Genomic DNA, 15,129 nt, shown 5'->3' on the forward strand with positions numbered 1-15,129 from the left:
AAAGTGAACAAGTCTCCCACATGCTGAGAGGGCAGAATAACCCAACTCTCAGGGGACAGAAGCTCCTGCATTTGGGGTGCTTTCAGATTTTTCCCTATGTGTCTCTTCATTTGGATGCTTATTTGGATCCTTATTCTTTATAATAAGCCAATGAATGAATTTCTTTAAGTACTGTGAATAATCCTAGCAAAATAACAGGGTAATAGGCAATCTGTCAGGAGTTTCAGAGTTTGGAACTTGAGACTGACATTGGAGGTGGGGCAGTCTGGTGGGACTAAGCTTTTACCTGTGACATCTATCACTATATCCAGGTAGATAGGGTCAGAAATGAATTCAAATAGACAGCACATAATCAGTGTTTGCTACAGAGTCACTTTCTTTATGATGGGAAAAATCATCACACATTTTAGGATCATAGAGAAGATCAGTGTGGCAAGAGTTTAGTAGGAGAAACTGAGTTTATTTTTCTTCTATATGTTCAGGCTAGGTATCTTAGAGAAAGAGGTTTTCAAAATTATCTTAATACACTTTCAAGACTAAATAATACTAAGATACAGTTTTTGCGAGGGCCTTTTTTTCTTGTTTTTTCTTTTATGTATTTTAGATATGCAATGGATGTTTTTATATATTTACTTTGATATATATGCATATGAACATATATGTGCATATATATATATATGAATGATTGATTATATATACATATGTCAAATCAATTAACATACCCATCATATCATATACAGCAAATTGTCAAAATACAATACAATATTGTTAGCAATAGGACTCATGTTGTACTTTAGATCTTTATACTTATTAATCCTAAATAATTACAATTTTATAGTCTTAGATCTACATCTTCTCATTCCTCTTTCTTCATTTTGTTACCATTGTCTTATTCTCTTTCTATATATTTGATTTCTTTTTCTCTGTTTTAAATTCAACACAGGAGTGAGATCATGCATTATTTTATTTAGGCATCTGGCTTATTAATGTCCTTTAATTTCATCCAGATTGAAAATGACAGGATTGCCTTCTCTTTTAAGACTAAATAATATTCCATTGGATCAATACACCACACTTTGTTTATTAATTCACAAATCAATGGACATCTTATTTGTTTCCATATTTTGGGAGCCAATCTATTTTGGATGCTCCATTCAATGCCAGGGTATAGTGTTTTAGTGAGGGGTGTTCAGAGGTACATTTTCTTTAGAAAAGATACATGAAGTATTCTAAATTCCTGTTCTAGTGCATGAAGATTGTCAGAGTATAGTTCAGCATTTCAAGTAGCCAGTTGTCTTTTCTGAAATATCAAATAACAAGAACAGTTATTAACCTGGGTCTGCATTCTCTTGGTAACATGGCCTATTCATTTTTATTGTTTTATTAGTTCTAAAATACAGGTCTTTAAAAATGTTTTCTCTTTGTTATCCAATTTTTTCTTGTTGTCTTTGGTGGGAGGATTTATACAAATGACCTCATATGACATTACTAGATGTGGAATTACTTTTTCCATATAAACCCATTGTATTAGTTTTAAAAACTCCACATAGTTTTAAGCTACTAAAGCAAAATTTTATTTTTGAGGCCTAGTTGTTTAAGAGAAAGCAATTCTAACTTAATGAGGAAAGCCTTTTTACAAATGTAAAAATACATTCAAAACTCTCTGGTCTTAAGAGTTCCAACAAATATTTGGGAATGAAGTCATTTGAAGTTGTGTTTTTAATCCAAATTTGTTTTCAGTCCTATTTCAATGTCTACATTATTACTATTATAATTCATGTTAGGGATATGGCACAGTATCACTGTTTAGGCAAGAGGGACAAAGCTTTTGTGCTCAGGAATTTTAGTGAGAAGTGAGGAAGACACTTTGGATTAAATGAGGTAATCAGTGAAGATTTCCTAGTGCAGTTCCTGGCATCGAGTCCGTGCTCAGTTTCTATTAATGTGCACAGTTGTTTCCAAACAGCTCACAACTCCTGAGTCCCTGTGTGCCTGTATCTCCTACTTGGTAGATTTATGGAAGTGGGCCCTGGTGTACAAACAGGTCAAGCAATGGGGGATTCCACACATGGTACCATATTTTGATTGTAGAAATTTAACTTTTTCTACTTGGTTCCATTTACATGCTGTGGCCTGGATGTTTGTGTTTCCTCAAAATTCATATGTTGAAATCTAAAACACTAAGCTAAGGGAGCGACCTATTGGGATGAGATTAGGTCATAAGAAGGTGGAGCCTGTGTAAATGGGATTGATGCCTTATAAAAGATGCCCCAGAACACTCTCTTGCCCTTTTCACCATGTGGATATTCAGTGAGACACTGTTATCTATGAACTAGGTTCTAACTGGACAGTAATCTGTTGACTCCTAGGTCTTGGATTTCCCATCCTCCTGAACTGAGAGAAAGAAATTTCACCCACTCCGTGGCATTTTGTTTTGATAAGCCTAATAGACTAAAAGGATATGAGAAGATACTTTGGTAAGTGTGTAGAGTGGCACAAGTCTTTCTTTGGAACCTGAGGTTCCAAAGTGACTCTACACAGCACTCACCTGTATCCTTGACAAAAACACAAATGGAGAAGACATTGCTCTAGGCACTGAAATTTCCAACAAATGAGGGAGCTTTCTAGGATACAAAAAGATGGTGATGACAAGAAGACATGTAGTAAATGAATATGTTGAGAAGGGAGGAAGAATCTTTTGGAGAAGATAATGGAAAGTAAGGATACACAAAATACCATCAGGTCCTGAGGTATAAGAGAAAATATTGCTGGCCTGACCAGGTTGCAGGAGAAAAGGTATTCACAAAGAATGTTCAATCCTCAGAAAAAGTGCAGGGACGGTGGGGATTTTGCTGAAAAGAGACTATGATTTCAAGATGGTACTGTGGCACCTTTCAAATATAATTTTGAAGAAAATGGCCAACAAATCAGTCTGTTTTTCCATTTTAAGCTATATATGATAAAGGGGGAACTAACGGAGTAATGTAAAGGACGACTACATGTTATTTCTGTTTCTTCATTCTAAAGATATGATTCTCTCTCTAATTGTGTATTGAATAGAGATTGTTTAAATTTACCATTTAACTCCAGATTAAGAATTATTAAAAAGAATACCTAGGCCAGATATGGAGAGATGAATCAACTGACTTAAACTTGTTTTTATGTCATTTGGGGAGGAGGTGTGTTTTCACTTATATACGGGACAGTTCTGTTTGTAGGACAGGACATTGCTCACATATGCCTGGCAAGAAGGATGGGCAATGGCATTTGTGCATGCATACTTGAATATGCCACCAAGAAGGGCCATCTGTTTTGGTGACTTAACACTTCTTTTCAGTATCTTCTGCCAATAACATTCTTCTCTTTGCACAATTGTGCTTCACCCCCACCTCTATCCTGGGTGCTTCTAGTGAAGCTGACAATCATTGTTCTGAGCCCCTCAGTCCATGATATTTTGGCTTGGTCAAATCAGCGTCCCATTCTCCTAGTTAAGAGATTAATTGGATTATGTACATACAATTTAATTCAGATCAATAAGAGCCCAATTCTATATTTTTAGATTCAGACATGGGGTCATAATCTTGTTTGAGCTAAATGAATGTGGTTCTATCCATAACCATGTCCATAATTTCTCCCACCATATGGAGAATGTCTTGGTTAAGTGGAAGAGAATGAAGCAAATGTGTAGATTGGAACAAAGTTAAATAATGGAGAATGGGGCTGGGATTGTGGCTCGGTGGCAGAGCGCTTGCTTCGTACATGTGAGGTACTGGGTACGATCCTCAGTACCACATGAAAATAAATAAATAAAATAAAGGTGTTGTGTACATCTACAACTAAAAAATATTTAAAAAATAATGGAGAAAATATTGGTAACAATCATGTTCCTAGTTTCAAAAATACATAAAACCGCCCACCTCTTTTTAGTTTCAGAATAGACAGAAAGGGATTGGGATTTATGTTAAATGGGGTTCTTTTTCAAATTCAGAAAATTAGATAAGAGGGGCAAAAAAAAAAAAAAACACTAACAGGGAGTAATGTAAAGAGCACTGGGCTGAGATCCTAGTTACAGCTGTTCAATAATTTATGTAAAGATGGGTAAGTCACTTAGCTTTTCCAAGTCTTAGTTCTTTCCTCTATAAAACAACATATCAGCTTTGACTAGTTTCATGATCCTTAAAACTGTAAATGTTCATGTCCTAACCAACTCTAAACTATTTGCATTTTGAAATAAGTGCCTGACCTGTGAATAGGTAGAAGTTTAATATTTTTTTGGATGATAGCATTTTATTTTTTCTTTTCCGTTCCTTTGCTTATAAGCTTTCTGCTTTAAACAAAAATGTATGATGCTGCTAGATTAATCCAGTGGAATGTAAATGTAATCAGCGACTAAATCAAACGTGCCTGTAGTCCACAACATTTTCAAAGCAAAAACAAAATTATGGATCTTTCTAATTTGAACCAGCTGAAGCAACTGCTGATTTTTATAGTTCCAATGAAAGAGTGAATTGTCAGAATTGATTGTCTCGGCATATTATAATGCTGAGCACTTTTGCACATAGAAACACAGCAGACCCTACCCTAATTTAGAGGTTCATGAAGTTTGGCATTGGTGATGCCCTTGCTTGTCCTTTCAGAAGGTCTGGACATTCTCAATCAGTCCCCATAATCTGTTCTCAGGATAAGGCACTCGGGTTTATCAAAAGGCCAAATAGGATGCACTGTAATGGGTGCATGGACTGTGTTCTGGGGGACATTTTCTAGACTATATCCAGCATAGTTAGAAAGGATGTGTGATAGCAGTGTCTGCACAGAGCACAAGCCTGGAAAAGGTGGCTTCTGTGATGGGGTGTGCCATCCAGTTGCTAACTTAATTTCCTATTCAAATGTTATTTGTCTTGTAATAGAAAGCCTTCTATTTAGTTTTTAAATTATGGGACTGGGACTTTGATTTGTGTATAAAGTGCTTCCCTACTAGGAGATCCTTTTGAGGATGAGGGTTGTTTTTCTACATTCTCCTCCATATCCAACTATCTAGGCTCTTTGCTGACCATGAATCTATACTCCCAATGTCTTTCACAACTTCAGTTTGTTCTCAGCATGAAATACCACTTACATTAGGTTGAAATTCTATTCTAAACTTAGAGCCCACGATTTCTGTGTGGGATGTAAAGTTGACAAAACACATCCTTTATTCTTATTGCAAATCCTACATGCATTGACTTGCAGGTAGTCAGGCTGACACTGTCGGGGGCGTAGAGGACAAAAAATAACTCATGCTAAATAAATGGGTATGGAGTGAAGAAAAGGAGTGTGGATTTATTTTGTTAAATGGAATTTTTAGAGACAGAGAAAATGATTTCTTTGTTTCTTTTTGAGGAAGATTAAGAATAAAAATATTTAAAATGAGATTGAATATATATTAGGAGGTCAAGCAAAGCTGACAATCTATCAGGTGTGACAACATTTAATACTATTCAAATTAATTATAATTTTGAAACTGGAAAATTCTGACTTCAAATGAATAATGAATAGCAAAACCAGACTTGGCTCTGAGGTGAAATGTGATTTTCATGAGGATGGGAACATTTAACATTTATACAGCAGTTCATATTCTCAAAGTCATGTATGGGTGACAACCGTAAAATATATCTTTAATTTGAATTGATGAAAATACTCTTCAGGGGTACATTCAGTTGCTAGTACACACTCCCCACCCTCAGTGAAAAGGGAGTAATAAAGAAGAGATTTTTAAAAAACAAATTCTTAAAATCTGTTTATAAAAATGAAAGTCAAATGCCCAGATATGTAATCATAAGAAATTATTTAATTCTTGGTAGGTAAGTCTTTGTTCTTTATTCACATCAATATTTATAGGATGTTGCACCTCTTCAGGTGTTTAGAAGTTAAAGGTTATCCATGTTCTGAATGCAAAACGTCCATTTATAAATATGTACTGTAATTGTTAGACATCACCTCAAATGGAAGCCCCTTAGATCATCTATTTTCTCTGAAGCTCTCATATCTGTACTGCTCATTGCTATCCTTGCCTCAATTGAACTTTACCTAACACTTTTCTTGCCTCAGCATTTCAGTGGAACCATGTACTTCTCTGCTCATATGCTGAATCCATTAACAGAGCAACAGAGAAGAGTCCTGTGCTGGAGGCTTCAGTCCTTATAAGAGGGTTTTCATAGGATGTCACTGCCATTCCACAATTCTGCCCCTTGCATTACAGGTCTGATCTTAGAATCCAGATCTCAACCTGGAGCAGCAGCAATCCATACCACCTCTGGGCTTGATGCATAGATCCTCACAAAGCTTTCTCTCTTCTTCTGGCTGGAGTAGTAATGACAGGAACAATTTTAGAAATCACATTAAGATTGTAGAATCCTCATTATCCTAAATCTTTCAATGATCCTATGGAGAATAGATGCACACTAGCCTGAAACACATCCTGAATTGCTGATGTGAAAGGAAAACAAAAAGAGTCTAGTTTGTTCCACAAGTATATTTGTAGTCTTTTTGGTTTTGCCTTTTTTATTATCCTAATTAGTGCTTTTGAATTTGTTATTACACATTTGTGGTCTTTAAGCCCAGATAACTTTTCACTAGCAGTCTACAATCCTTAGAAAGTTGCCTCTTGCATTACCTTTGCAGCTTTCTGAAACTCTTAAAATTATCTTCAAGATGTCATCTCCACCTTAACACTTCTTTCTCAGGAGATGCAATTGGCTCATAGAGACAGTAATGCCAACAGGCATGAATTCCTTTAATCTCCCCATTCACAATTAAAATATTCATATTTGTTCTTAGTCTTTTAACTTCATTAAGATTTAAAAAAAATCTTTACAAGTATTTTCTGCATGAGCTCTAATGTTACTCTTACATCTATTCAAATTCTCTATTTCTTGTATATTCTCTCTTACATATCATTAATTTCTCTTCCTTCATTACTTTATTCCCCCCTTCAAAGAATAAACAAGATGAAAATTCACTGATTTTTTTTTCAGAGAGAGAGAGAGAGAGAGAGAGAGAGAGAGAGAATTATTTTATTTTTTAGTTTTCGGCAGATTTTGGCAGACACAACACCTTTATTTGTATGTGGTGCTGAGGATCAAATCCAGGCCACACGCATGCCAGGCCAGCATGCTACCGCTTGAGCCACATCTCCAGCCCAAATTCACTGATTTTTAAAATGAAAAATCCCCTCATTTAATTTTTATCCTCTTCTAACTCTTAATTCTTCTTATTGTTTTGGTTTTTCAAAGTAACATCTTTAAAGTGTATTTTAGGTTCACTCTTTATTGTATAATTCCTCAGTTGTTCCATGTTCAATAATCTGTGTTCTATTTCTAAGACTCCTTTGAAATTATCTTTAAAAATCTAGTATATTAGACATACGGTAATAAAGGGAAAGAAAGCAGGTAGGAAAAGGAAAGAACATAGAATGAATCTGATATAACTTTCCTATGTACATATATGAATACACCAATGTGAATCCCACCATTGTGTACATCCACAAGAATGTGGTCCTAACTAGAATAAGATATAGTACATGGTCATCCATCAAAATGGATTCTACTGTCATGTACTACTAACAAGAACCAACAAAAAAAAAATTCTAATGAGAGTTTGTTGCTGTATCTAGTTGTTTTAGTCAGCTTTTGCTGCCGTGACCAAAAGACCTGACAAGAACAATTTTAGGGGAGTAAAAGTTTATTTGGCATTCATAGTTTCAGAGGTCTCAGTCCATTTATAGCCAACTTCATTCCTCAGGGGCCCAGATGAGGCAGGATATCCTGGCTGAAGAATATGGTGGAGCAATAAGGCTAAAAACAGGGTTCAAGGAAACAGAGACTGACACCCCTCACCATGGATAAAATATATACACCACAGGCACACACCCAGGGACGTATCTCCCCCAGCCACATGCTACCTTTCTGCAGTTACCTCCCAGTTAGAGTTACCACCCTATTGGAAGACTGATATACTGATTAGGTCCATGCTCTTATAACCCAATCATTTAACTTCTAAGCTTCCTTTCATGATATCACGCATAAGCTTTTGGGGGACAACTTAACAATAGTCTTTTAATAAGATAAATTTGGTCATTTCATGTTTTTGCTTAAAAGTTCAATATTATCCTAAATTAGGGTTAAATCCAAACACCTTAGTATGACCAAGACACATTTTTATCTGTACTTTTTTATTCTCTTGTTTCTTTTTCTGAAACATCCTTGTAAGTACCCTGTGACTGAGTCTTACTGAACTATTTAAAGTTCATGGTGTCAAGGACAACATAATTTCTCTGGAATTGCTTCCTCTACTTGGAAAATATGTCTTCAACTGTTTTTATAATCAATTTTTTTTTAAAACCAGACCCAACTTCAGTATTTTCTTTCTTTTACAGTCTCTTCTTTTTTGTTAAAACTTAATCCTGAATGCATTAGTATTTATTTGGTCTGCCCTTATATGATATTGCTTATTCTGCCTCTTTGACTCTTTTACTAGACATTAACTTCTTGGAGATAAAAGTTGGGCCTTTTTCATCTTTGTATCACCAGAAACTTGCCTAGTGCCCCAAACAAAGAGCTAATGTATATTTATTGAGCAATGATATTAATAAGTTATTTCCTTATAGATGAATAAAATCACAAAAAATGATGAATTCAGCTGGTATTCAGTAATGACAAACCAGATATAACAGATTGCAGTGCTAATGATGTAAAACATCAAAAATATAAAGAACAAGCTGACATTGTGAATTTTTTCAAAACTAGGAAGTGAAAATATCCATTTAAATAATTTAATAAAATATTTATATCTAAGAGGTGATCAGCAGCTATTTTATCTTTTATAAGACATCTAAGGAAATTAAGAAGGCATAAATCATAAATTACTCTTGAATAGCCACCAGAAATGCACAAGGTCATAATGTGACAGATTGCAGAACAGAAAGCAGTGATCTGAATTATTATGGGCTACACAGGGACCACCTACTGCAGGATATTGCAGATCCCAAGAAAGAGGACAGGGGTAGTGGACAGATGCCAGGTCTTCAGAGAATGGAATCTCTACAAAGGTAGGGGCAACTACCTTGCCTTTGTTAACTGAAGACTCCATTGACGTAGGCAAATTTCTAAGAGGTTGTTTGACAATGTCAGATGTGTGTGGGGGAATGAAGCCTGATATTGGAGACTAAGCTATTCATGAGTCAGAGTTAAAGTAAGGAAAGTTTTTAATTGCCCTAGAATGCCTTCTGAAATTTGAAACTATCTGGATTACACTGTTTCTAAATAATGAGATGGTAAGCCAAACCAAAGGAATGACTTCCAAATTTTGATTAAAGAAATGAGCACAGGCCATTTGGAGAAAGTAATAAGGGCAGAATGAGGTTTGCCATGACACAAACAGAACAAAAAACAACTTTATAAATAAAGTGTGTAGAAATATTGAGATGAAGTAAGATTAATGAACTAATAGTTTAACTGATGATTTTTACTTATAGTTCTGAAGGTGAAGTTTATCAAGAGCAAGATTCAGATGAATTTTTATGTCATAAGATAGGATTTATTTCAGGGTCAAATGAAAGCAAATGTAATCAAGTGGTCCCATGTATATTTACAATGTACCAATGTTCCTATTTTCTTCTATTTCTTCCTTCTAAGGTTTAAAAACACAATATTTTTTTCTTTCCAAACCTAGATTTCCTTCAACTACAAAGCTGAAAAGAAGGTTCTTCTCTATATTTCCCCTGATAAACTACTTCAACCAAAGCACTAAAACAGTGGTTTTTATTTTGTTTGCTTTTAACTGTGAAAGTTTCTTACATCCTGCCACTCTGTTTCCCCAAACTTTTTTCAAATAATTCTTTTAAAATGAACCTGAAAACTTAGGTTCACATAAAAGTTGTGCGAATTATTATCTTAAGAGCCAAATAAATGTCACTTTCTATTCCACTTTGATATCCCACAAATGTACTTTGATTAGGCCCTGACTTGCTTAATAAGACTCCTATAGCGCACAAATTAAGATAAAGAATTAATAAATGGTATGGATTCAAACTAAAAAGCTTCTTCTAGGCAAAAGAAACAATCAGTGAGATGAATAGAGAGCCTACATTTTGGGAGCAATTTTTTACACATGCACATCAGATAGAGCACTAATCTCTAGGGTATATAAAGAACTAAAAAACTGTAACACCAAAAAACAAAACAAAACAACAAAAACAAAAACAAATAACTCAATCAATAAATGAGTCAAGGAACTGAACAGACATTTCTCAGAAGATGATATACAATCAATCAACAAATATATGAAAAAAATGTTCAACATCTCTAGCAATTAGAGAACTGTAAATCAAAACTACTCTAAGATATCATCTCACTCCAGTCAGAATGGTAGCTATAAAGAATACAAACAAAGATAAGTGTTAGTGAGGATGTGGGCGAAAAGACATACATTGCTGGTGGAACTGCAATTTGTTGCAGCCAATATGGAAAGCAGTATGGAGAATCCTTGGAAAATTTGGAATGGAACATCATTTGACCTGCTATCTCACTACTTGGTATATACCCAAAGGACTTAAAAACAGCATACTACAGGGATACAGCCACATCAATATTTATAGCAGCACAATTCACAATAGCTAGACTGCGGAACCAACCTAGATGCCCTTCAATTGATGAATGGATGAGAAAATGTGGTATATATATACAATGGAATGCTATTCAGCATTAAAAGAGAAGAAAATCATGGAATTTGCAGGTAAATGGATGGAGTTGGAGAATATAATGCTAAGTGATGTTAGCCAATCCCCAAAACCCAAGTGCTGAATGTTTTCTCTGATATAAGAATGCTTATTCATAATGGGGTGGGGGTGGGGAGCATAGGTGGATTAGATGAACTCTAGATAGAACAGAGGGGAGAAAAGGAAGGGAGGCACCATAGGGGTAGAAAAGATGGGCAGTTACCCTAAGTACATGTATAAAGACAGGAATGGTGTGACTCTACTTTGTGTACAATCTGAGATATGAAAAATTATGCCGTATATGTGTAATATGAATTGAAATGCATTCTGCTGTCATACATAACAAATTGGAATTAAAAAGTGCTCTAATGAGCAGAGATAATTACAGTATTTCCAGTTATCAACAATGTATGTATATAAACCATTTGTGTCTGTGAACTAAAAAAACAGAAGACTTTGAGACATAGCCTTAAAACTCCACTTTCTTCCAAATATCCCCAGAACTTGAGAAATTAGGAGACAGGCATAAAATAGATATTTAGTCACAATTATGTCTCTTCTTATTTCTCCAGAGACAAAACAAATTGGAACTGAGTCAGATAATTCAATATGGTCTTTAAAATGGCTTTTTATTTTATTTTGTGCAAATCAAAATTAAACAAAACTTCTCTGCCTATGTTCTGAATCTTTTTTAAACTTTGAAATTAAGTATGAATGAAAAAACACTATTTACAGCCAAATACAGTATAATTCTTACTAGTTATTTGTTTATGATAATAAAAGGAAAAGCAACCTGGTAAAAAAAAATTGCTCCAGGTAAGAAATTTTTATCTACTAACTTTAGTATATAGAACACCTAGTGAAAATCACAAAGGAGTAATATTAGAATAATCAGGGTGGAGAGTCAGGCTGGCCTAAATGCACCATTGAACAGAATAAATATTGACAGATTATTATTGAATTACATAGACTAGGTCCGTTTTTAATGTTCCAGTTTCACAAATGTCCCTATGTGCAAAACTTTGATAAGTCTACCTGTGATGATGGTACAGAAATAGCAACTGAGAGAATACATCAGAAGCCATTGCTGAGAAGAGAAACTTTCACTTCTGGGTCATGCTGGAAGAGCCCAGTGAACTAGTAATAACTTTCTGTAATGGACATATTTTAATAATGAAGAGGGGCAAAAGCAAGGTTTGTGGTGCCTTATTCTTTGATTTGCCTATAAAAAGGTATATACACTTGGAAGAATGTTAGTTACTTGGTTTTGGAAAGCTTTGCAGAATTCTATCTGGAACCCAAAGATATTGCCTCACCAATTAGGTTTTGAAGAATTTGAGAGAGTTTTTAGTATCTTTTCAGAATAAGAAATACACTAATTTCTCAATGTCTAATATATTTAATCAAATAATCTCATGGATGGATTTAAAAGAAATTATTATCCTGTATTGGCTAGAATTATTTTTTTCTCCTCTTTTTCACTCTTATGTGTATAATATGAAATTAGTGACTGCAAACTTAAAAGTTATATCAGTCACTAGGAATTTAGTATTCTTGCTCTATAGTCACATTTTAACTTTTTATTGAATAATCAATTTGAGCTTGAGTTTTTTCCTCTAAGTTAGATAATTTATTTAGGCTCTGACCCATGAAAATTCTTAATGAGTTACACATGGTATGATTCCTTGAGTTAACCACAGTGAAAGACTATGAAAGTGACTGATGACTGGAGATATGAAGGGCTATGTTTTCTTAAAATTGGAAGCATTGGAGCAGAATTGAATGGAGATGTCTTTGTGGACACAGTGAGGAGAGTTCTGCTCTTAGTATACCTCCTCCAGACCAAACTAGGGCTCCAGGATCTGCTGTCAGGATTTTGCATGTTTCCATTTTGCAGTGATCCCCTTAACCTGCAAATAATATGCAATAAGGTCTCACCTCTTGGGGTAGATACCAGCCTTATTTGTAGTCAATAACCTCTGGTACCAGTCCTAGGTGTAACATCTTATCTAAATCATTAGTCTTATCTAGAATTTTGAGTACTTACTAATTTATTTATGTACCTAATATCTGAGCACTTTCTATTGTGCCAGGAATTGGAGCAATAAATAAAGGCAGAGCCTCTGACATGGAGGATGTCTTTGTCTTTGCAAATAGCTGTCACAGCACTCTTCTAAGCCTCACATTTTCAAATAACAGACATAGTTTTGCTTTATGAGCTATGAAGTGTTATACAAATCCAAGAAGTTCTGACAACCAAAGGCAGCAAGTTAAGGTTAAAAGATGAAACTACAAGCATTTATTAGATTGAATATGAGGAAAAAATAAAAGATAATATAGTCAACCCTTGATTATTTAGGGACTGGTTAGAGTTTATGATTATCAATGCCCTTTGATTCTCCTTCTCCTTCCAACCACCAACTATTGAATATTTCTCTGCTCATTAACACCTGTCTAGGAGTGGGAAGGTGAAATGCTAATCAGCCAATTTGGCTAATTGTTAGCTGATCCTATGATTCTTGTTTTTAAAGTGGAGCTAGGGAAAAGTCAAGCCTTTCTCTGAAATATTATCTGTGGATTTCTAAACTTCATGTCACCTTCCCTTTCTGTTCCTTCATTTGTAAATTCAAAGATTTTGTTTTCTGTAAGGTATTAAAGAAAAAAATGAGTAAATTCTTTGTTGGTTCTCAAGTAACATGATTTACTTCACATTATATATTTTTACTGATCAGAGTTTTAGAAGTTATTAATGTTGTACAACATGACTACTTTAGAAGAAATCTTCAGGGTTTCATTGTTGGGAATTTTAAGTTTATCCCTATATAAGTAACTGCACCTGCTAAGTAGATTTGGACCAATAGGGAATCAACTTTGAGAAAATTACTTAAGATTGCCCTCCCCTTTGCCTCTGGTAGACATTACAGGACACTCCCCAAACCAAATAAGGGAGAGAAGAATGTTCTGAGCATTAAGGATACTAAGAATAAATCTGAGCAATCATGGATAAGATTACTTTCAACTCTTTATTTCATGTTTTCTGACACAGACCCCAAGATCTGTAATTATCTTAGAGAAACTGCGGGGGCTTAGACAATACTTTTTAGTTCTTTGGATTTTTTTTTTTTTTTTTGGCCTATCTCTGGGGCTTAAGAGCGTGTGTGTGTGTGTGTGTGTGTGTGTGTGTGTGTGTGTGTGTTCCTCTAGAGTGCCAAAAGGGGAAAAAAAAAAGTGCTGAAGAGTCCTAGGGAGATGAAGCTATTTTTGTTCTAAGCTGATACTCCTAGCTGAGCCACAAGTGCTGCTTTGGAAAGGGCTTAGGTTGTTTCCAGGGGGAGAACTCTGCAGAGAAGAGGCAAAGTTCAACAGGACAACAAATCAGCAGGAGAAACAGCCAGGAAAACGAAGAGCCCTCACGTTTTAACACAGACCCTTCTACCAGAGTTCTCCAATCGTAAAGTACTCTGCAAAGAACCACTTGAAGGACCTTCCACCTGATTCACTTTACCCGACCACCATGACTGAGATCACTGCTGAAGGTATTGCTACCATCTTCCAATAGAGTCTCATAGGGGGGACGTGGTATAAATTGACAGTCAAAGAGACCATCAATGCATCCATTTAAAATGTTGCTTTTAGGTAATTATCTTGTTCAGTGATTTTATACAAGATCTGGGAAGTGGATTCGAGGTGAGAAGCTGCCAGATATGTGCGTTGGGGGAAGGAGAAAAGATTTCTCTGAAATTTTGCATGTGGAAACTGTTCTCTGCTACACCAAAGGCCCCACAAGTTAACAGTTGTCATCTACACCTCTATAAATAGCTACGGTCATGTAACATCATGGCTGATCTCTCATCTAGCAAAAATTAGAAGCTTTGCAAGGATGGAGACCGTGATAAACTTAAAATATTTAATATTTAATGTTTAAATGTAGAAAGATGATTTTGAGCATTTTTACTTTATGGTATTTAAAAATGGAAACCTTAAATTTGTTTTTTCATTTCAACCAGCATATATAAATACACACACAAAGATGAAATTTCTGTGATTAAGGTACAAGGGCTCTGAAAAATTTGTATCTATTTTTCTGTAGTTGGGAACACAAAATTGGAAATTTCACAAACACACTAGAAATCAATCCAACTTTAAAAATAAAGCAATTAAGTGTTAGACTTCTAATTGTTTTCCTAAACTCCTTTTTCTTTCACTTCAAATGGTGAATTCTATCTTAAGATTAAAACAATTTTTTTCATGTTATATATACCTAAAACATAGTTGTTATTATTTTGCCTTGGCAGCAATACACACACACACATACACACATACACAAACACACACACACACACACACACACACACACACTTCTTTTTCTATCTTAC

The 15,129-nt window shown here is 35.0% G+C and overlaps 1 protein-coding gene across 8 annotated transcripts in view; it reads left to right on the plus strand.

Annotated features, from left to right (window-relative positions):
* The first annotated feature begins 13,777 nt into the window (after positions 1–13,777).
* The window catches only part of Trdn (triadin), a 367,236-nt gene continuing 365,884 nt past the window's right edge, over positions 13,778–15,129 (plus strand). For 5 of the 8 annotated variants that reach the window (XM_077801927.1, XM_077801929.1, XM_077801930.1 and 2 more), the window contains exon 1: positions 13,778–14,289. In XM_077801927.1, the coding sequence (XP_077658053.1) occupies positions 14,268–14,289 (22 nt within the window). In that variant the 5' untranslated portion in view covers positions 13,778–14,267. The remainder of the gene's footprint in view (positions 14,290–15,129) is intronic. The other 3 variants (XM_077801933.1, XM_077801934.1, XM_077801932.1) reach the window with 2 other exon arrangements.

This window comes from Urocitellus parryii, chromosome 8, assembly GCF_045843805.1.
Source record: "Urocitellus parryii isolate mUroPar1 chromosome 8, mUroPar1.hap1, whole genome shotgun sequence".
Lineage (NCBI taxonomy): Eukaryota > Metazoa > Chordata > Mammalia > Rodentia > Sciuridae > Urocitellus > Urocitellus parryii.